General features: G+C 40.0%; 1 protein-coding gene across 1 annotated transcript in view; it reads left to right on the top strand.

Moving 5' to 3' along the window:
- The window catches only part of SMARCAD1 (SWI/SNF-related, matrix-associated actin-dependent regulator of chromatin, subfamily a, containing DEAD/H box 1), a 76,334-nt gene that overhangs the window by 7,414 nt on the left and 45,475 nt on the right, over positions 1 to 23,445 (top strand). The window contains 10 exon segments of the mRNA XM_033160552.1: positions 2,693 to 2,864; positions 5,756 to 5,912; positions 6,796 to 6,859; positions 7,986 to 8,077; positions 8,976 to 9,002; positions 9,005 to 9,061; positions 10,013 to 10,053; positions 10,055 to 10,093; positions 14,609 to 15,005; positions 22,012 to 22,214. Coding sequence (XP_033016443.1) covers positions 2,693 to 2,864; positions 5,756 to 5,912; positions 6,796 to 6,859; positions 7,986 to 8,077; positions 8,976 to 9,002; positions 9,005 to 9,061; positions 10,013 to 10,053; positions 10,055 to 10,093; positions 14,609 to 15,005; positions 22,012 to 22,214 — 1,249 coding nt within the window.

Raw genomic sequence — 23,445 nt, 5'->3', positions numbered from 1 at the left:
GGTTTTTTGTTGTTGTTGTTCAATGGAAACAACTGTGTCTACTCCTCATTTTTTAGTGAGGCATCATCCAGCTTATTCCTTGGAATGAGCTGTTGTAGTAATAAGGCTGAGAGCTATGACACACATTATGCAGTGACAAACCAAAGTTTTCCAGTGACTTTGTGTGGGTGATTCTGTCTCTGCTTAATAGCCAACAAGCGTTTTGCCCATGAACACATCCCCTTCTCTCATGGCATTCATTAATGAAATGTGGAATCTTGCATCTAACTATAATTTATTGGTTTTGTTTGAACCAGGAAATTATGGTTGCTAATGTTAGGGAACTGTCCCCGGCTCAGCGCAGGGTGGTGGAAGGGCTCTTGGGATGCTACAGAGAGCCCCAGCCCCACCTGACCAGCAGCACCTCCTCTTCCAGCAGAGGAAGCAGCGATGTCTCCAGTGGGGAGGGGCAGGCAGCTTCGGGTCTTGAGAGCAGAGGCTCTGGGGATGTTGGAGAGACCCTGCACTACCCTCAGTGGGCGAGGAGGGAGACACGCCATTTCTGGCGCCCCAAGTGTGCAGAGGAGTGAAACGCAAGGAGGGGAGGCGGAGATTTGGGATACCGAAACTCTTATGTTGGGGTCGCAACCGGAAGGGGCCACTCCCGGATTCTGTGAGTGACTGATACAGACGTGAACTTGTAGCTCTGCACTGTAAATAGCATGCACAATAAACCTGTTAAAAGACGGTTTGGAGTCTTGCCTGGTTACTCACGAGGAACCACCCCACAGACCTTATAGCTAACTTCAGGAAAAAAGCCAGAAACTTAAACTAACTTGAAGATTTTAATTTTTATTCAGACATTCATATCCCACTTCTTAAAAATAATTTGTTAGGGACACTACAGGTAACAACCGATTCATGTGTGTCGGAATAACATGCAACCAAACCTGGAAGTGACCCAAAAATGTCACTAAACACATCGCTAAAAGGGTGTGGCATGGCATAACGAGGCAGGGCGTTCTTATGCGTGCTCTGCTGACAGGCATGAGGGCTGGAAATGGAACCTCAGTCTGAAATGATCCTTGACTGTAATTAACAGGGCCGCTTAATTTGGAATGTTCACACTAAATTTAGTCTGTGGACTCTGTGTCTCAGTGATAAAGCAGTATAGCTCAGTGATAAAGCAAACTCTTATGAATGTAGAAGGTCTTGAGCTCCAGTTGCCACATCTTCACCTCAGATTTCGGGTCTTGGGGCTGGAAATACTTCTGTCTCGGTCCTTGGAAAGCTGCTGCCAGACAGAGGGCGCAATACTCTCAACCAATTATTCTAGGCTAGATGGACCAATACTTCCATGGCATTTCATTTATAGTCTAAGTGCCATAATATCCCTGAATTTAAAGCAAACAAGCTAAGTAGAAATCAGAATGTCAGTTGTGATAAGAGCAATGGAAAGTTTGTCTCTGTACTGTGGGCAGATGAAGCCAATAACAATATATGGACATGCAAAGATAGCTATGGCTTTGGGATTAAGAGCAAGGTGCTAGAATGTTTGCTTCACCCCTTGTGCTGTCTTGTGCAGCTCTATTCCCTATTCTCTATCCTGAATCAGTACAATAGCTGACTGTTACTTGACCCTGATGAGTTTAATATGTCTCTAATTAGGCTTGGTGATGGTCATATGAAACATTAAATATTGGTGTGGGGGAGCATGTGGTGGTGTGGTTTGATTACTGTGGTATCCTGGTTTTACTTTTAAACAGAGCAGGTGTGTAAGCTGCATTTTTCTAATTCAAAATCTGCTGCTAAGTTGCAAGTTATTTCTTGATATTTTTTCGGGGAGGGGGTGTCACCCCCCTAATCCAATAAATATATCTAGTTCTAAGATCCTGTTACCATATGGCAGTACAGTTTTACTACGGCGGTGGGGGGCATGCCACAGCACCCACTTTCAAAGTTTATTGTGTGCAGTAGTTTCCAGTGTCAGTCACTTGCTCGGGGTTATAAAAGCTCAAGATTTATTGAAGTTTCCATCAAACACCTCTCAAGCACTTTCAGATTATTTTAAATTTATTTCCCGTAAACTTCTGTCAGACAGCAATCCCATTTTGCAGCTGCTGTTCTCCTGTGTACGCTGCTGTCTTTCTCATTTTGCCTTCATGCCTCCAGGGTCAGAATGCTTCAGCCCTGAAAGGGAACCATGGATGGAACCATAATCTTTTCACTTTTGCCCCTACCTGCTTTTAGGGCTGTCAGCTGTTTCAAGCAAGAGTGTAGCAGAACACAGAAGCCCCTTCTTTCCATTTGATGCCAGAAGACCTGCACAGGCCACACTGTAGTTCTGAGCCTACATAAGGCTGTGATTTTAGCCCATGTGTGTTCACACTTTTCTCAGCAGCCATTGAGTTTGGAGGCGTGTTAGAAAGTAAGCTGAGTTTTAAGGATGCCACAACTTGAAACAGATCTTCAATTAACCACCCAACTATACCACCTTTAACACACAGGTTTTCAAGGCAGTAGAGTAATTTAAAAACTCATTACCTTAAGTTACATAATGTTTAGACTACCCCCCCCCCCAGCACATTTCTAATTACAGTAATTTGGTGTAATCAATGTGGCCACTTCTGATGAAACCTCAGTCATAGTAAGACTTGTACTCTTGTTTTTTCTGTAACATGTGTCTTTTTTATCCTTTAAAATGCTTTGACAGATGATTCCAGTGTTCCAGAAACCCCTGAAGCAAAAAGGACAACACAATCATCTTTTTTTAAGTCTCAGAAAGATGTTATTGAATTGTCATCAGAAAGTGAAGAAGAGGAAGTGGCACCAAAATACTCCCGTATAAAGCAATTTGCTGCTCCCAGGAAGGATGTGATTATTATGTAAGTCTTAGTAATGCCTGCTTATTTATACATATACATTCCCTTATTGATACTCATAAATTGATATTAAGACTATATTTCTGATTACTACTTTCTTACAAGCAAATATTTGGGGGGGGGTTATAAAAAACAATAAAGCTTGTTATCATTAACTCCATGAGAGCTCCTGAATAGGTTTCATTTCATCACATGTTTAATTTGTATACGGCCTTTCTATATTGCTATACACAAGGCAGTTTACAAGCCAAAGAAGCAACAAAATATACAATCTGAATTTTAAATGCATCTATTGTTTTTAACTATGAAAAATAATTCTTAGTATCATTAAATAAATTCTCAAAAAATACTTTTTATATGATACATGGAGCATTTTTATTGTTTCCATAGAGCTTTGTTTAATTATTTTTTATGATCTTTAATTACACAACATCTTCAGGAAAAATATATTATAAATGACAACAACTTGATAATTAGATGAGCATTTTAACATGCCCTCAGGTATTCAGTTTTATAAAAAGATTTGGAAGATAATGTATTATGAGTTAAGTTTTCAAATAAATGAATGGAGTTTTGAAACTACTTTTTATCTCTTGTAATTAATGCATTTAATTCCTTTCCCCAAGGCAACTCTAAGGCAAATTAACAAGTATTTAACACCTCTTGAAAAGGGCTGCTTCATTCCCCTGTGGTCAGGTGTTGCGGTTCAAAATCAACTTCCTAGCTGAGTGTGTAAACTAGATGGTATTCGATAAGGCCTTATTTCTCTGTGTTAATAATTCTGTTACTGCTCAAGTGTATTTGAGTGACTGCTGTAAAGTATTTGCTGTGCTCATGAGATAGAGAAAATGAACTTCTGAGTCAATACCTAAGCCTTCCTAGCTTGTTCAGAACAAAGGAACTAACCTAATCTTTATAAATAGCCAGTCACTTATGGCCATTAAGTGGAAGCCACTTATGGAAGCACTAGGTGCTTCCAGCCCACATAATTATCTCTTTTGTTGATCAGAGTCTTTTCAGTCTATGCAGGGTAGCCATTGTGATGCTGTTGATCCCCCAGTTTCCATTAGCCCTGGCCAAACTTGGTCAGGGATGATGGGAATTATAGTCTATAACAACATCTGGTCTATACCACTGTGGGAATACACTCCGTGGGTGTCCTTGCACCCACGATCGTTTATGTTTATGTAATGTCAATTATGTGCACTATTTAACGTATACATCCGAGTAAAAACGAAAGTGAAAGCAGGACTCAGTAGGCGTCTTGCCACTGAGATCCCTCCGCTTAGACTTTTTGGCTCCAAAGGTTTAAACTTGTTAATGGTCAGTTAATCTGCTTCCCACGCTTTTCAAGGGCAGCAACAGTGTTCTGATTGGTAAAAGTATTGATCATGACGTTGCTTGTCCGTTGTCAATAAAAGGCTGCGGCTCCCTGTTTTGGGCGGATAGTCAGGATTAATCAGTCGTTCAGGTAGCTGGGTTTTGGGAACGGGTTGGTTGGGTTGGAAGCACGTGCAGGAGGTAGAGAGGTTAGCTTGCGGAAGAATTGGCGGTAAAGGTTTAGTTAGCTTATAGATTGCGGAAGAATTGGCGGTACAGGACTAGATACCGGTAGCTTAGATAGTCTTAAGAATAGTCGAGGCATAGAGAGAAGCAATAGCCCATGCGGGTCAGCCAAAGCCATCAAAAGAAACAATGGTTGTCTGTCTTTATTTCGTCTTAATTTAATTTTTTGTAGTTTATTAGTGCTCTTGCTTGGCCGTAGTCTTGGCCACCTTTTGTTTAGGTACGTTACTTAAGGGAACAACTTAGGAGGTCGCAAGTACTTGCAGGTACATCTACGAGGCACCTTTTTATCCGAACTACTCACGCACCCTTCAGATTCAGCCTGGCGGACAACGGCGCGGTGTGAGTTAAGCTCCGGAATTACTGGCCGTTCCGTTCACAGGCTTGGCCGGCGCCCGTGCAAGGACGCACGTGAGACGCTGGCCACAGATCCCCAGCAACTGGTATCCCGTGTGCAGTTGACCTCGTCCTGCACACGGGAGGCTCCAGCAAAGAACCCCCGCATACCACATTGGATATTCCTCCACAACCACTTGTGTGTGTGTGACATATGCATATACATATTGTCTAGGAATTCTTGTAGCAACTGTGCTGTACAACTTATGTGATTTTTAAGAGCTTCGCTGTGTACCTCTGAAATCTTATAAGCTATCCACACACTCTCTTGAATAGATGTAACCTTAAAATCCAGTAGGGTTGAAATACAGAAACATTGGCACAGACCAATGTAGAATATAGGTAAATTAGTTTTGACAATATTTTTGAGATTTCTTAGATGCAACTCAGAATGTTTAGGGATGGATAATGTTGCATGGGGTAACTCTGACAATTTTCTTGAAAGCTACTTTGACACCAGAAGGGCATAATCTTAGAAAATAAGGTTTCGCCTTCTTACACAGAAAATGTTGCATTTGCTGCAGCAAAATACTCCAGAGAGGAATGCAGATAAATTCCCTAGACAGAAACTTAGCCTATAAACAGCTCCTATGTTGGGTAAGATTTTATGATAAGGCTAGAGCTAATTGCTTGCTTTCCCAAGTTTCTTGACAGGGCTGTTGGTTTAAAAAGTTACATTCCAAAGGAGTAGCCCTGTCAGTCTTTTTGCAGTAAAAAAACAATGAAGAGTGTTGTGCACATTAAAGATCAGTTTTAAGATGGTATAACCATTCAGAGATTACAGTTCACTTAATCAGATGTGTCCATGAAATCCTATGACATAATAAATTGCTGTTATTCCTACAAGTGCTACTCCAGTTTATATATTTATAGAAAATGCAATACTATGGTGCTTGACTAAAATGGTGTAAATATTTTACCATACACGACAGCTCAGAGCCTTCAGATAGTGAAGAGGATGAGGCAAGCCATCAAAATCTGTTTAAGGAAGATGAAGAAGATGAGGAAGAGGAGGAGGATCTGAACTATTGCAAACTCCAAACACTAAAGGAACTCTTTCCACAAAAAAGTGACCAACAGTTATTACAAGTACAGTATATACTTTTGAATTGTTAGCTAATTTGAAAAGGAGCACCAGTCATAAAATATTGTGAAAATGAATTACAATATTTAGTCTTAAAGCAGTGTTAGTGTACACTTGGAAGTAAGCTACTCACTCTCACCTTCTTACTCATTCTCTCACACACTGACTCAGGGAGTTCCGTTTTCAAATCTTGCATTTGCCATGAACAGAGTAGGTGATCTTGGATAGGCAGCTGTTCTATATATAGTAGCCTGAGAACTTAGTCTCTTATACTATCTACCTTTCATGAGTTCATTCATTTTAATATGTATACTCTTGCCATTTTGTCCTATAAAGTGTGATGCCCCCCATAGCACATGAAATGATTAGAAATGTAATCCATAAAAGAATAGCTTAAGTAAATGTTATTTAAGTAGAATCTTAAAGGCTTGCTGAGGTGATCCATGGAAAGCTCTTTGAAATTCATAGCAGCATATATCACTAAATAGTGGCAGTGAAAGAATTGTAGGGTGGGCACGCAGACTGTAGCAGCTTCCTGAGAATCTCTGCTTTCCCTCTTAAACAAGTTTTTGTGCCACTGTGACAGTGAGGATACAGTTGAAATAATGTGGGCAATGTCTCCTAACAGCTCAGAAGGCAGATGAATTAAGATTTCCAGTGGACTGCAGTGTATTGCATAACTCCTCTCCCTTTATCAGTAGCAAGTTTTCCCAATTTGCATAAATTGTATGGATTGCAGAATTCATTTTTTTTTTTTTTTGGAGGGAGGAGAATTTGAATACAGAAGAACTTTAAAAAACCATGCATAGGAATTCACTGTAAATTCTTCAGAATATAATTGAAATTCCTCTAATTTTGTTTGTTGACTTTGTTGTCCCCTCTCTCTAGCTGATAGCATCAACTGCTACAATGGATGAAGCTATAGCTGCTGGCTTGAAGTTGAATGAGGAAGGTAAGAAGTACTTTCTGTTAATAGTTTCCAAGCAATTTTAACCTAGCGCTTTAGCATTGGCTGGCACAGAAAATGCTATGCAATTCCTTTTTGTTTTAAACTCTGTAAATAATTTGATATCATCTGCAAATATGGATGCCCAACTGGTTACCCTTAACCCTAGATTATTTATAATCAAGTTGCAAAGCACTGGTGCCCATATGGATCTTTCGGGACCTGTCTACATCCCTTCATTGCTGATTCCTAAATTCAGATATAATTCCATCTACAAAGCATTTCTATGCCTAATTTTGCATATGTTCACATGAATATTGGTTGAGTTCCATTTTGTGTACTCCCATTTGCTTCAATTATCAGGATCAGTTTGAATGCTAGGTATTGGCAAAGCAGTGGTGATCTCATTTGTGACAGCATATAGATAAGTTGGTATCGTCTGTGGAAGTCAGTTCTACTGAAGTTAAGGGGACTTGCAACACACTCTTGCACATATTAACTCAGAAGTAAGAATTAACTACATAGTATGGTCTTGGATTTTGGGTACAAGTTATTTCAACTGTACATCTCTTGCATGTCCCAAAATGACATTTCTTTCCTTCCTTCCTTCCTTCCTTCTTTCTTTTTCTTTTTGCCCCTTGGCTTCCCCTTCCATCCAATTTTAATTTTTTTAGAAAACTGAAATTTTACATCTTTTATAGCCTCTCAAATGTATATCTCTTTTAACAGCAAACTTTTGTGAAAAACATTTCGGCTAGTCATCCTGTATATAAAATAATAGACATGAAGAAACATGCCTGAACATAAGGGCATGGTTCCTTTGATTCTGAGCAGTTTTAAAAGAGGAGGAATTTCTGAACATCTGCTAATATTTTTTCTCTCAATTGGTTTGTGTGTGTGTGTGTGTGTTTATTATTTATTTCTTATGAACCACCAACTCATAACAAAAATGGCAGTATACAATAAATTTCTACTGTTTTTTTTTTTTTTACTGTTTGGTTAATTTGAAGTGAAAAGCAGGTTAGCTTTTGATTAAAGGGCATTTAGATTAATTGCTAAGCAACACAAGGGCTTTGATAATGGACTGCAGAAGTTGCTGATTTTTAAAAAATCCTTTTTTTAATTTCAAAAGGCAGCTCTCGCAAAAGGAAACTTAAGGAAAGTGCCAACGATGGTACTGAAGATGAAGATGACCAAAATACAAAAAAGAAAAGGCTTGATCCTGTAAGTAGCTGGTTGTATCTTCCTTTACATAAAAGACCCCAAATTAGCACTCATTGAGTAAACACCTTGTCAAGATTTCCATGAGTGCTCAGTTCCTGAGCTAATTATTTGTGAGATGAGTGCTAGAGCATTGGAAATTAAACATTCTCCTAATCATATCTCTTCATACACTGAATTGTCTGTATTTAATGCATGACTGGTAGCCATATGTCCGAGTTAGTTCACGCGGGAAATCACAGACGTTTGGGCAGCTCCAACCCTCTAAGACATTTTGTTTGGCCCCTGACCGCTTTCTTTCTAAATACACGATGAAGTTTTCAAACCTTAAGTGTGCTGAAAAAAATCTTGGTGAAGACATTAATCTATATCTGGCTGCAATAAGTGCAGCTGATGAATCTGGAGGTTTGGCTGTATCTGCTACACCAGGGATAGGGAACCTTTTTTCAGTCTGAAGACCATGTTACTTATGGGCAGCCTGCCAGGGGCACATCCAGGTAATTGAGGAAAAGTGAGTAGTGCAACAAGTGTGAATTTTTAACATTTGTACAGTAGGCAATGTCCTACAAACACTCACACACTTTTCTCTATTCTCTACCCAGGCAAGTAAAAGGCATTATCAGATTTGAAGGACATTTCCAACCACGCAAACACTTGAAGGAGGGTGTGAAGCAGGAGTAGTCAGGCGTGTGGCCTAGGGGTGAGGTTGGGGCAGAGTTGTGAAGGACAGATAGGAAGGCTTGCAGGGGGCTGCATTGGGCCCCCAGGCCTCAGGTTCCTCACCCATCGACCACACAATTGTGGTTCCTTCAAGTTACCTTTTCATTCAGTGGGCCAAGTGTGTTGTCTAGTTAGTGGCGTAGGATAAGTCTAAAATAAATGAATCTTTTCTGAACTGTAGTTGCAGAGTCCTGAGACTCAGTGGGAATAAGCGAGAAAAAACTAGTAAGCAAACTGCACAAAGAATTTCCCAGCTTGGATAAAGAGGTATGTTACATTCAGCCAAAAATGTGTTGTATATAACCCTCATACAAAAATTAGTCCATGTTCTAGTTACTGTTATTAGCTCTCTTCCTTTGCATAGGAATTTGGAATTGGTGGTAAAAGAGATTAAGTGACTTGATCACATCAAAGTGCCTGCCAGTCAGCCAGCCATGTACTTTTTTTTAGGATACTCTGTTCCATTCTCCCCATCCTAGTTTTCAACTATCCTCCCTCCCTTCAGATACTCAGTGCTCATCAACCCTCCCTTTAAGCCAGTGATGGCCGAACTTGGCCCTCCAGCTGTTTTGGGACTACAACCCCCATCATCCCTGACCACTGGTCCCTGTTAGCTAGGGATGATGGGAGCTGTAGTCCCAAAACAGCTGGAGGGCCAAGTTGGCTATCACTGCTTTAAGCTTTTCTAAAGTCTTTCGTACCTCTGCCAACATTGGGATTACCCCAAGCCTGCTGAAACCGTCTTCTACATGAATGGTGTCCATATTGGCTACATAAGGATAGACACTTGGAGAATGGCTTTATTGTAGTATATATAATAGTATGTGTAATAATTGAGCAATCTAGGAATAGATTCAGCAGTCAGTCCACATTATGAACTAGAATAGGCAGTTATATTACAGTAGAAGATAGTGTTGTAAAGAAATAACGAGAGGCATTCTTGAATTGGAGCTAGTGTACTTTTGCTAATTTTTTATCTGGAGTACTTTCAGCTTTAATTATTGGATAAAAGGTAATGGTAAGGAGCAATTTTGTACTGGGCAGTAGTAGCTGCAATGTATATTGTATGTTCTCATAGTTGCTGTAATGAGAAGGTTCCTTGGTGGCCTTCTTGTTTTAATCTGCATAGCTGTTTGTCTAGATGTGATGATACATTGATATTCATAGGCTGTTAATTCTGTGACTACATAGGATTTCTGCTGACTTTTTCTTAAATAGGAGCTGAGAGATGTACTTCGGGAACACACTGGATATTTCAGGAAGCTTTGAATCTTTAAAAGTATTCATGGAAGATCATGAGGGGTAAAGAGTATTTCCGTTTTTATAGATATATATATATAAACACACCCATATAGGGTTTATCCATCCCAAGAGTTACATGTCCTGTTGTAAGTAATATGTGAAATATTTTTAATTGTAAAAACTGACCATGTCAGATGCTGATTTAAGAATATAGCTTTTACTATCAATGATTCTGTGATGGAGTAAAAGTTGAGGAACTCTAAGCAATGTAAGGCTTGAGTGACAACTGTGGAGCCATTGTGGGCAGAACTATTGCAATGTATTTTCAATCCTGCCATCTCTTACCATTTGGTGAGAGCCTTGTGGTTGCACGCCTAAGGTCTTCCTAGACCAGGCACCCCCACACTCAGCCCTCCAGATCTTTTGGGACTACAATTCCCATCATCCCTGACCACTGGTCCTGTTAGCTAGGGATGATGGGAGTTGTAGTCTCAAAAACACCTGGAGGGCTGAGTTTGGGGGTGCCTGTCCTAGACAGACCAGAAATTGCTGTTCCTGCTTGCGGTCTCTCACTCATGTCAAACAACACTCTGAAATGTTCTCTGACTTCGCACAAATGACTTCAGGGGAGGCTTTAGTGACGGAGGTTCTGCTATGCAACGAAGAGCCCAAAATGATATGAGCAGAAGCAACTTAGCAGCATTGCTCTCTGTCCCTGCCATTCTTTCTGTTTCTTTCCTTTTCTTCATGTTTTCCTCCCCAACTAGGGATCTAAGATTGGGAAGGGTCACAGCTCAATGGCAGCATACATGCTTTTCATATAGAAGGTCCCAGGTTCAATTCCTGGCATCTTCAGGTAGGGAATAGAAAAGATTCCTGTCTAAAACTCTGGAGGGCTGCTGCCAGCCAGTGTAGACTGTACTGAGCTAGATAGACCAGTGGTCTGACTTACTATCAGGCAGCAGCCTTTGTCCCTAAGAGTGGAGCTGCAGTGTAAGCATTCTGCATATTTCAGCTAGCCACCTTCATCCTGCATTAATGTCAATGTACTGCTGCTATTACAATTAAAATATTTTAGATTGTAAACTGATGGAAGGAACCTGTCTAATTCTTTGGAGAATACTTAATAGAGACTGCCATACTGCACTGCCAAGAAGGATGCAACATTTTTCACATCCTCCCTTGCTTGATTGTTACTAAGCACTACTTCTGACATTCAGATGTACTGTTTCCTGAACTTTCAAGTCAGTCTTGTTGGTGATCGCTGATGCCATTTAAGTAGACTTTCATATCCCTGCTAGAGAGCTGGCTTATACTGCTGCTGCTGCCACCAGCTTCTTCCCAGCCTTTTGGTTCTACCAACATATTCTCTGCTTGACTTTTTAAAATAAAACAACACCATCAGCAGATCAAATTGCTAGAAAAGCAGCAACAATAAAAATAACTGCAATTTGTTGTTTGTTCTAGAATATGCTTTGCTGTTACCAGTTGAAAGAGGTTTTTTTGGGTCTGATTTTGTGTTCAAAGTTGATTATTTTAGTTTTGGGGGCATCTTCAAAAATAGTACAGTGATTTCATAATGACCTCTGCTTATTGACTTCTGCTCCATTTACACAATGGGGTTTTCCTTCCCTCCCCTTCAGACTCCAGTACTACTACTACTACTACTACTACTAATAATAATAATAATGTATTTATACCCTGCCCATCTGGCTGGGTTTCCTCAGCCACTCTTGGCGGCTTACAACAAAATATTTAAAATACAATAAAACATCAAACATTAAAAACTTCCCTAAACAGGGCTGCCTTCAGGTGTCTTCAAGTTGGATAGTTGTTTATTTCCTTAACATCTGATGGGAGGGCATTCCACAGGGCGGGTGCCACTACTGAGAAGGCCCTTTGCCTGGTTCCCTGTAACCTCATTTCTCGCAGTGAGGGAACCGCCAGAAGGCTCTTGGAGCTGGACCTCAGTGTCCGGGCTGAATGATGGGGGTGGAGACACTCCTTCAGGTATATTGGGCTGAGGCCATTTAGGGCATTAAAGGTTAAGTACCAACACTTTGAATTGTGCTCAGAAACGTACTGGGAGCCAATGTAGGTCTTTCAGGACCGGTGTTATATGTTTTAGGCATGGGAAGCTGTGCAGGAAGGCTTGTGTGGGCAAGGGTACCTTCTGCTTGAGCTAGAGGACCTTGGGATCCAAGCCCAAGTGATGCTTCCAAATTTAATGTGTTTGCATTCCAAGCCTAGGCCGAGACCTTATATACATGTGCAAGTGCTTTCATGCATGTCTCTCCTCCCTGCCCTGTGTTAGAGGTAGTTCCCAAAGTTCCCCTAGGACGGTTTTGGGAACCACAGTGATTTTCTCATGGCTCAGCACTGTTGTAAATCGGATCACGTTTTATATAAGTAAAGTGTATGATTTTGGTTTATAGTAATGCGCTTAAAATAGTAAATTTATGTACCAACTGAGAAAGTGTTTGGGAAAGAGACTAGGCTTGAGCATCTTGATTATAGGTGTCTGGAAGATAATTGCAAATAACAAGAGAAATACTGGAAAAAATTCATTTATTTTAAAATATTTCCTGCCTTTCTGCTTGTCACTGGCTGGTTAAACTATGTAAAATCCCAGTATCCTGGACCCTAATTGTTACCGCAGCTGCTGTGGCTGCTTCAGCTGCTGCATTTCTGCAGTAGCCATGGGAAGTGTGCTATATAACAAACAGAAATGGGTAGTACCAGATATTTTTTGTGGGCATGGGGCGTCCCTCCTCCTAAGCACTTGAACAATTTGAAACTGCTGGCTTATCCCAGGAGCAGGTGACTTAGGAAGGTCCTGTGATGAACAGTGATGTACAATGCCCCCTCAAGTTCTCACATGTTACTGCTGGTGCTCTGCTTGCTTCTCTTTTAAAAAATTGCATTACTAACACTTCATTAAATAGAGGCATAATATTTAAGGTACCTCATAAAATGATGAGCACATTTAAAAGCTGAGGCCAGGATCCAAATACTTGCTTGTGTGAACACAGGAACTTGTAGCAGCCTAGTAGATTTTTTCACTTGAGCAGCATACTTACACACCTTACTTTCCGTCATCCCCACAAACACACAATGACACAAAGTCCTGTCATTTTTAAAAGCTCTTTGAGAAGTACAAGTCGAAAAGCTTCCTATAGCTCATCATTTTTGGGATCCTGACCTTGCTACATTAGAACACACTACATTACCTATTATTGCATCTGCAAACAGACTCCTTTAACTTTTATTTTAAGTTTTGTGTGAACTGAATTAATTGCTGTGACTCCATGGTGGGTGTTCCACAAATACACATTACCAACTTTTATTTAGGAATGTATGTGCTCGTTATATTTGTAAGCCATCCATATAACATTTTCCTAGGGTGGTTTATAGACCTATTAGAAATAAAAAAGCAGCCCACAGTTTAAACAGTAAAAACAATTATAATTTATACAAATTAAAGGGGGGAAACCTAGAGAACCAGCTTAGACATAGCAGCTAAAACTATTTAAAACTGTCAAAAAGATAATTTGGTTCAAGAGTCTAAAAGAACCAGATAAATGTAGCCTTTGTAATTAAAAAGTCTAGAAGAACGAAAAGATAAGCCTCTCTAGGGATAGCGTAAGAGGTGGTAAGCTGTCTGAAAAATACCCTTTTCAACTTCTGTTGTTGTTAAATATAACAATGTACTGCTACTTGCATTCCATTTACTTCTATTAAAAGTCTTTAATGTACACTCATACTGTAATAATAGATGAAATAACTAAACTAACTTCCCTAACAAGGCTAAAATACAAATCCCTTTTATTATGGAACTATTTACTGTTTTACAGTGAATTCTTCTAATATAATTGAATTATTAAACTCCTTTAAACAATATTTCTTACAACTATGAAATATTAGAAAGTAGCAAGATATTTAGTTACATGACAGGTCAAGCCATGCCTGCTCAGAAGTAAGTCCTATTTAATTCAGTGGGGCTAGGATTTCAGCCTAAGTTACCTTATTTCCAAAAGAACTGAATTTGACATACTGAAAATGTTTCATGACTAAGATGTCTTTAAAAGTACAGCATTGCAAAAGGTGTTTTAAATAAGCAACACAGGCATGTTTTACTGTTGCTGAATGTGTTGTCATTACATTACAAACAGATTTGGGTACAAAATAACACTTCACGCTTAAAACTGTCAACAGATGTCCTTTTCTGCAAGACATTAGTGAAAAGCAATGGCTGTTTAATGTCCTGATTTAACCAGTTAATATTTATTTAGAGCTTGAGAAGAAAATGTCTGTTACTCCACCTGTATGTGATACTAACAATAATATTTAAGCTTTTAAATAGAATTGTGCAATGTTCTGTTATGATTGTCAGATATCAGAGCGGCACAATGCAGTCATGGGAATAGTGCCAAATATTGGATAAAATGTTTTTGAGTAAGGAAATGGAAGCTTATTCCATAAAGTAGGCACTGGTTCTGTGCAGCTCCCCCTCCCCCAATCATTACTGTCTACTTGTAAGTTCTCTGTGTTGTTGTTTTTTAATGCATATACAGATACCCAATACCCCTCCAAAAGTGAAGTTTCAAATGGAAAGGGGGTCTCCGTTAATAACAGCCATTATCGCCAGAATGACACTAATGTGAAGCTCAAAGAGAAATCCTCCACACAAACTGAAAACGGCTTCAGAAAGAAAGATAAAAAGAAAAAAATCTGGAGTACTAAAAGGGACGTTCAAGATTTGGATTACGAGTCTGCTTCGGAAGCTGGCAGCTCCCTTGATGAGGACTACGGCGGTAGTGATGATGTGATGGAGGATGGTTACAAAGCTAAAATTCTTAGTTTCCTGCAAGATGCTTCCCTGGGTGAACTCACTTTGATCCCCCAGTGCTCTCAGAAAAAGGCTCAGAAGATAATAGAGCTCCGTCCCTTTAATAGTTGGGAAGCTCTGGTAAGTCTGCATTCATTCTTTTAAAAAATATATATACAGCAGGTAATATAGTCAAGGATGCCTTAAATCCAAAAAGACATAGATGGGTGGCCTTTTCCTGATTAGGCTAAAACACTATGCTCATTCTAAGCCAATAGCATTTCAAATAGTGTCAGATGACCTAATTTTGAATGAATTAAGGGGTGATTTTCCTGAAAAACCCAAGCTGATTGGCTGGCAACACTGTCACTCACTCTTGAGCACCGAAACTTGGTTCATTTCACTGTAGAAGAAGAATTTAGAGCTTTCATTTGGGAAGCTGTTGTTTGCTAGCCTGTTCTGATCTGCTGCAGCCGAGAAACCATGCAGAAGGCAAGAATGTGGCAGAATTTTTGCTGCAACTACTTCAGAGAATCAGCAGCCAACTTCCAGGGTTGCTCCATGATTGAAGATGCCAGGATGGATATTTTAAGCTTCACTGAAAAAACGGTTCCTTTGATGATTTTTCTGGATCTTTTAAATCTTTATGCTCTGTCTTTTTAACACTGGTTTTATTAGCTGAGCAATGTGGCCATTTTATGGAGTGCTATAGCTTACAGTTTTCAAAAGCAATGTCAGAAAACCTTAACATAGGAATGGAAAGAATAAAACCTAGCTAATGGTGAGTACTTGGTACGGTGTCCCAGTCATTGGACTATTTATTTTTCAAATGTTTTCTGTAATTGTGTGCTTCGAGCTATGTATGTTCCAGGAAAGTGAATAGCCTCTAGCCAGAGCAGTCTGATTTTGTGTTTGAAAATGCTAATAATTCAGAAGAAAAGTTGTGGAATTACAGTATTTTTAACTTTGTGATTTCTGTTTGATGTGGTTTTAGAGAAATAGTAATAAATGGGCCCTTTTGACAGTTAGGTGTTGTACCGACTGTATTTTTTAAAGTAGTATTCTCAGGTGAGGGGGAGTTAATGGGAATTGCATTTTTATGTATATGTTCAGTTTTGTTTTGTTTTTATTTTAAAAGACCACTATTATATATGCTGCGCGCAGCATATATAATAGTGGTCTTTTAAAATAATGGTGCATTTCATCATTAGTTCCTAAGATGACTTGGTCAAGTTTTCAAACTTTTATATTTTAAAGAGTGTACGCAAATTCACAGAAGTGCAGCTTTACTGAAATGCTGCTTTGGAGACCGTTTTGCCTGAAGCCTTTGACTTTGAACAGAACATCTGTCTGTTCTGAAACATGTCGAGCTTCGCCGAGACAGATTCTTTGCAAAAGTAATTGCTAAAGGGCTGCCATCCTCTGAAATAGTTCCATACAATTAAGCTGTGTGGGCCTGTTTGTATTAAACAATCCCTTTCATAAGAGCTCTTTGTCAGCACCCGGAGAGCTGCATAGTTGCTGTTACTACATGCCCACAGGTTTAATAAAATGCAGCAAATTGGAGATCTTGAAAGTTTGAAGGAGTAGATTTTTAAATGTGCTTAAGGCCGACTGTGCAGCAGGCCAAATGTTTTTGCTACTAAGTAGTAATGCTGTCTTGAAACATGTTTAATTCTAGCTTTATTTTGCTGAAGGTAACCAAACAGGGTTTGGTGACTTCTGTCTCAGTGTATCTGAAGAAGTGTGCATGCACACGAAAACTCATACCAAGAACAAACTTAGTTGGTCTCTAAGGTGCTACTGGGAATATTTTTTTTTGTTCAAACAGTTTTAGTCTGCATCCAAAAGGCACATGTTAGAAGTCTTTAATTTTATTTTAGAGTTTCCATTTTAAGTCCATGTTTTTAAATTTTGCATGCTTCCTTTATAGTTTGAAATACCTTAATTTGTAGAAACTATAAATTTAGATGAGGCTTCTTTAATCTGTGTGTAAAATCAAATTGGGGCTCGTCTTATACACGGGTAGTACTGAGGGGGTGTTTTCTGAATTTGGAGTCCCCAAAAATAGGGAGTGTCTTATACATGAGGGTGTCTTATACACGAAAAAATACGGTAAATATGTTGGGTTGTATCCAAATTTTTTCCTCCAACAGAAGGGGTTCTCTCCTGAGGAAGAACACCTTTGTGTGCAGGTCATTTTGCCTGCTTATACTCTTGTATAAGGAAGACGTGTCTAAAATTTGTGAAAGGGTATTAGTGCTTATTACAGAGTAGTGGGGACCTCATCTGAACTATTTATAATTATGTGTAGCTTATTTTACTCTTCGGGGGGGGGGGGAGAAAGCATGAAGTCTGTGAAACTAGTGTCTATATTGTAACTCCCCCCCCCAACACCTGATGGTAAATGTGAAACCTTTTCTGTTAGACAATATTCATGCAAGAGCCAGTTCTCCGTAACAATCCGGCAATCACAGGTTAAAATGAAATGTGTATACAGAGACCTTAGTTTTGCAGATCTCATTGGAAAGAATAGAACTTGGATAAATTGAGGGCTTGATTCAAAGACTTCAGAGACATACACAAGCTTTGGGAAGTACTGAGCTCAAGCTAGCTATAGGTTGGGGGGTGCGGCGCTGCAGCTTGGCAGTAGATGCATTGCATGCAGAAGGTCCCCAAGCTGAATTATCTTACATCTTCAGTTGAATAATAATAAGAGAGAAACCTTGGAAGAACCAGTGGCATTCAGACAGGGCAACAGATCTGTGCAGGGGGTGGGTGGGTGGAGGCAGCCAGGTACATTTGCCCCAGACCTCAGAAGGCTAAGCTGGCAGGGGGACCCGCCAGGGACCAGCTGCCTTTTTTTGTTTTTGTTTATAACATTACTCTAATAAGACTGCTGCAGACAACCTCTGCACTTAACTATAGACATATGAAACAGACCTAAACCAAGTTGGATCATCTTGTCCAGTACTGCCCCATAGGTCCCTGCAGAGGTTTTCTTGGTCCTTTGGTAGTGGGACTTTAAAATGCTGAACGGTATCCAGATTGCAGTTGTACTTATCAAATGGACAAACTTGAGCAGCTTTTGCATAAACTGCTGATCATATTGTTCATGAGGCTCAAGTTGGAAAACAGCTGAAGGTTCTTCTTGTTGTAACTTGGAAACAGATGTTAACAATCTGACATGAAACAAAATGGGTGGTTTTTATAGCAGATGGTTTCACTTGAGGTGCATTATTTAAAGATTATAAGTTTTATCTTTATGCCAACCTGAGCTTTAGGCATTTAGAATAATTAATAGAATTTTTAATCTCCTGTTTAAAATAACTTTGTGGGGTTTTTTAAACAAACAAACGAACTAACAAACACACTTTTCTACTCCTGGTAGTTCAGTGTTGTTTAAATTCCAAAGTATTCTGTTGATGTTTAAACTTACTTTCAAAAAGACTTCACCACAACAGCCAAATCAAGCTACCCTAAATGTACAGAAATGCACTTTTCAAACGAGGTGTTCCTTTCTAATGGAAATTAGTGGCAAATAGATTAGTCAGAAATTTAAGACTGCTGTACTGTATGCTTGCTTGCTTGCTTGCTTGGAGTTCTTGATATGTATCACTCTTTAATATTCTTCTCCCATCTGGCTCAATCTATCTCATTTATTTTTATAAGAAAACTTTTAGCCACCCTTCATCATGCATGCTGGGGTTGGTTACAGTATAGTGGTACATCAGGTTACAGATGCTTCAGGTTACAGACTCCGCTAACCCAGAAATAGTACCTCAGGTTAAGAACTTTGCTTCAGGATGAGAACAGAAATCAGGCGGCAGCGGGAGGCCCCATTAGCTAAAGTGGTGCTTCAGGTTAAGAACAGTTTCAGGTTAAGAATGGACCTCCAGAATGAATTAATTTCTTAACCCGAGGTACCACTGTACAGTAAAACAACTGTACAAGTAAAGCAAATTCAACACAGCTTCCAAAAACACCAAAATAATGGGGTTTATATAACAAAGCCATTCTCCTAGTACAGGGGTTTTCCCCCACATGTCCCCATACCTTCCCTTGCAAATCTGCTTGTGGTGGTTGAAGAAAACAACACAACAAATGTGAGGGGAAGTGAGGGAGAGAGAAGAAGTACAAATGAAGCAACTTCTTTGGACGCAACCTCCCCCCCCCCAAAAAAAGCGCCTGGGCAAACCAATGTGCCAAAAGAACAGAAATGTCAGTGCCATTATGCATCTGCAGGAGGATATTCCACTGTCAGGGTGCCAACATAGAAAATGTATTTGTCCTAATGGTGGAGCAATGAGAAGGGCCCCCCATGAAGAGTACCTGTAGGCAGGCTTCCTCAAACTCAGCCCTCCAGATGTTTTGAGACTACAATTCCGACTGGTCCTTCTAGCTAGGGATCATGGCAGTTGTAGGCCAAAAACATCTGGAGGGCCGAGTTTGAGGCAGCCTGCTGTAGGCTAATGCAGAGAGAGTTGGTCATTCAAGGATTTGGGTGTTCTACCACCTCATTCTGCCACAAGTGTAGACTATGTCATGCTTTTTTAGTACAAAGGAAACATTAGAGGAGTTCCTTTTTAGCTCATGGTGGTTTTTCAGAATGCTTTGAATGGGCTTTATAAGCAAGCCATGGTTGTGAAGCAATCCTAGCAAAGCAAAATAAAACAAAAATACCTTTTCATTTTACACATTATGCATGAGATTAAGATGCTGTATTGTACTCGTTTGCAATAGTGAGCCCGACAAAAGGCTATTATAGCTTTGGGATTAGGAAAATATTAGCTTGTTTTTCATTCATTTAACAGGGAAGTTAAATCACTTCCCTGTTTAAACAAGTATGGAAGGTGGTTCTCTGCTGCTAGAGGCAGTCTTAGAACTGTAGCCAGATCTGTGACAAGTATTGTCCATGTTGATTATCTTGACACTGAAAGGGCCTCCCTCATGCAAGGGAGATGCAGGAACATGAAGGCCATAACTACTCATGTCTGTCTTATGCCGCAACAACCCACATTGCAAACTGGTGGCACAGCCTTCAGCTGATCAGTAGAGGCCATCTACAAATACTTGGAAGGCTTGATTCAAAGACTAGACTTCTTAGATGCAGCCTAGAATAGTTAACTTTGCGTTAACTTTGTGTTGCTTCTGCATCATACTGTTGACTCGTATCAAGTTTGTGGTCTACTAAGACCCTTAGATCATTTTCACATGCACTACTGGCAAACCCAGTTCCCCATATTATATTTGTGCAGCTGGTTCTTCCTGCCTAAGTGTAGAACCATTCATTTTCCCTATTGAAATTCATTCTGATAGTTTGGGCCCAGTCCTCCAATCTGTTAAAGTAATCTTGAATCCTTATTCTGTCTTCTGTTGCATTAGCTACCCTTCCCAGTTTGGTATCGGCTGCAAATTAAATGAGCATCCCCTCAGTTCCTTCAGCCAAATCATTTATATAGACGTTGAAGAAGAACAGAACCCTGCAGTACCCCACTTGTCACTTTTTTCCAGAATCATGAGGAACCATAAGTGAACTCTGGGTTCAGTCAGTCAACCAGCTACAAATCCACCTAACAGTTACCTCACCCAGCCCACATTTTACCAGCTTCTCCACAAAAGAGGGATTTTGTCAAAAGCCTCACTGAAATCAAGATACGCTAGAAAGAACAGAAGCTGATTTGTTTAAAGTATCTAATGCTATATTTCAAAATATATGAGTAGGTGCAAAAATCATAACCCGTTATACTTTCAGTAGCACATTAATTCTGTTTCTTGTAATTGAGAGATTGTTTTGAAAGGTTTTTTGTGGATAAAGAACCTTCATCTCTCATTTGGAGTTCAGCCAGGCACAATAAATAAAAGCATACACACTTTTTTTTTAAAAAAAAAGCATAGTACAGCAATTTCAATGTAGTCCAGCTTATCTTTAGCTCTGTGTTGCCCTCTGCTGTTGAAACATGGATTTTCAGTTTTCTTACAATGTTCTAAATGTGATCACTAAAATTATATTGCTGTTGAAAAATTGAATGGGTTGGAGTCAGATACAGTGGTACCTCGGGTTATAGATGCTTCAGGTTACAGACGCTTCAGGTTACAGACTCCGCTAACCCAGAAATAGTACGTCAGGTGAAGAACTTTACTTCAGGATGAGAACAGAATTCGTACAGCGGTAGCAGCAGGAGGCCCCATTAGCTAAAGTGGTACCTCAGGTTAAGAACAGTTTCAGGTTAAGGACAGACCTCCAGAACGAATTAAGTTCTTAACCCGAAGTACCACTGTATGGCATTCCATGAACAGAAGATAACTCCGAAACAATGGATGCACCTGCAAGAGAAAGAGGGGGAGGAGGCAACTTTTTCTCTTGCAGCCCCCCAACAGCTACACTGTCCTTGGAACAGCTTTTTAATGAGCTGCAGAAATAGAGAAAGAGAAGGACTCCTAGTCCTTCCTCTGACAGAAGTGGCCTGTGAGTGGAACTCTGATATGGAAAGCCTGGATCAATGCAACCCCATATTTTTGTGCTTCTTGATGTGAGATAGTTCACCCTAAAATGCATAAACAAATTTCTGATTGTATACACAATGAGCGGTGTACAACTAAGTTTTACTTGGAGTATACCCATTGAAATTAAGTTACGAGGTCCCCTAATTTAAGTGGTTCTACTCTGAGTATTCATATTTTGTGTGGGCAAGAAAATGGAGATAACGTGCTATTCCAGTTTGGGGTTTTTTATGAAGGCAAAGGCGATCTGACAATCACCCAACCACCACCCTTCTGACCTCAACGTTACCTGTTTTTCCTTTGTCTCAATCTCAAGCATTTTTAAGCTGGCAGCTGAGTTTTCCATCTTCACATTGCCTTTGCCTACTCAGAAGGAACTCTTTCTATGTAGGGAGGGTTGCTGGGGGGAAAATATCAAAGTAATAAAAATGTGTTTACCCATAAGTAAATCTTCAGAAGCTTTTAGATGTATGCCTACCATTGCAATTTTAATTAATGAATATCATGGTATTTTGGATGAATAATTGAGTAATCTGGGGCACCAAATAACATTTGGGTTTTTTCAGGCTCAGATTGATTTTGCTGTCTTTATGTTGAAGTAATGCCTTTCCACACACTTCCCCCCCCCAATGATCTCTCATAGTTCACAAAAATGTGCAAGACCAATGGGTTGTCAGAAGATATTATATGGAACTGCAAAATATTACTAAGAGAGAGAGCTGTCGTGTTACAGCTAATGAACAAATGTGAAGAGATCTCAAATAAACTGACCAAACAAGTGACAAGGATCACTGGAGATAGTGGAAGCGGATGGAACATCGATCAACCTTCCATTCTGAATCCAAGGTTGGTAGGATTGCTCTTTAGTGAATGTTACATAAGTACCATAAAAGAAAGGTATATGTAATAGTTGCTAGAAGCTTGGGTTCCAAATCCTCGAAGTCTAGATGAGGAGACTGGTTTTGAAAAATTGCCAGCATCCATGGTGCCCTATCCATATGAAGCAAAACCACTACTCTCATTCTCTCTCCTTGCGAAAATTGCATGTTTGGAATAGCTAGTCCAGAGGTCCCCAGCCTTTTGGCAATCAAAACTGTCATGAGCACCACAAAATAGCTATTTCACAGAGGAAGAAAACTAGCGATGCTTAGAACCCCATCCCTAACGGGCAGAACACACATTCACATCCCAAATGAAAGACAGACACAAAAAGGCAAGCCACCCAAATAACATAAAAGCCCCAAATACCTTATTTTTTAAAAAAGTATTAATAAAATTAGAAAGGGCAGCAGGTCTTTGTGGGTAACAAGGAGACTGTCTGGGAGAGTAATGGGACCCGCCTCCCCCAGCTGCCACATTGGTGACTCAAGATTTAGTGCTACTTTCTCCCTTGCCTTCAGACACTATGGTTGTAGTGTGCTAATGTTTTTATGTCAGCTTACAGAGACCCGTGTATTATGAAAACCAAGCCCCATGTAAACAACTTTTTAAAAACTGATTGTTTTGTAGTGAAAGCACTACATTTTTATAATACCGCAGGCAACAGCTGTAGAAAATTGGAAGTGGATCTGGGAAACTGAAACGTTACATATGTATAAGGACCTGTTGGGACATGGGTGGCACTATGGTCTAAACCACTGAACCTCTTGGGCTCGCCAATTAGAAGGTCAGTGGTTCGAATCCCTGCCACAGGGTGAGCTCCCATTGCTCGGATCCCAGCTCACTGCCAACCTAGCAGTTCGAAAACACGGCAAAAAGTGCAAGTAGATAACTAAGGTACCACTCCGGTGGGAAGATAAACAGCGTTTCCGTGCGCTGCTCTTGTTTCAGTGTTCTGTTGCACCAGAAGCTGCTTAGCCATGCTGGCCACATGACCCGCAAAAACTCTGCAGACAAATGCCGGCTCCCTCGGCCTGTAAAGCAAGATGAGTGCTTCAACCCCAGAGTCGTCTGCGACTGAACTAACTGTCAGGGGTCCTTTACCTTTACCTTTTAAGGACCTGTATGTGCATCTATTTTAATACTCTAAATTCTGATTCATATAAAACACAGTAACTATTTCATGATGGTGAACTGA

Source organism: Lacerta agilis, chromosome 9 (genome assembly GCF_009819535.1).
Source record: "Lacerta agilis isolate rLacAgi1 chromosome 9, rLacAgi1.pri, whole genome shotgun sequence".
In the NCBI taxonomy this organism is placed as follows: domain Eukaryota; kingdom Metazoa; phylum Chordata; class Lepidosauria; order Squamata; family Lacertidae; genus Lacerta; species Lacerta agilis.
This window is presented reverse-complemented; position numbering and strand designations above follow the sequence as displayed.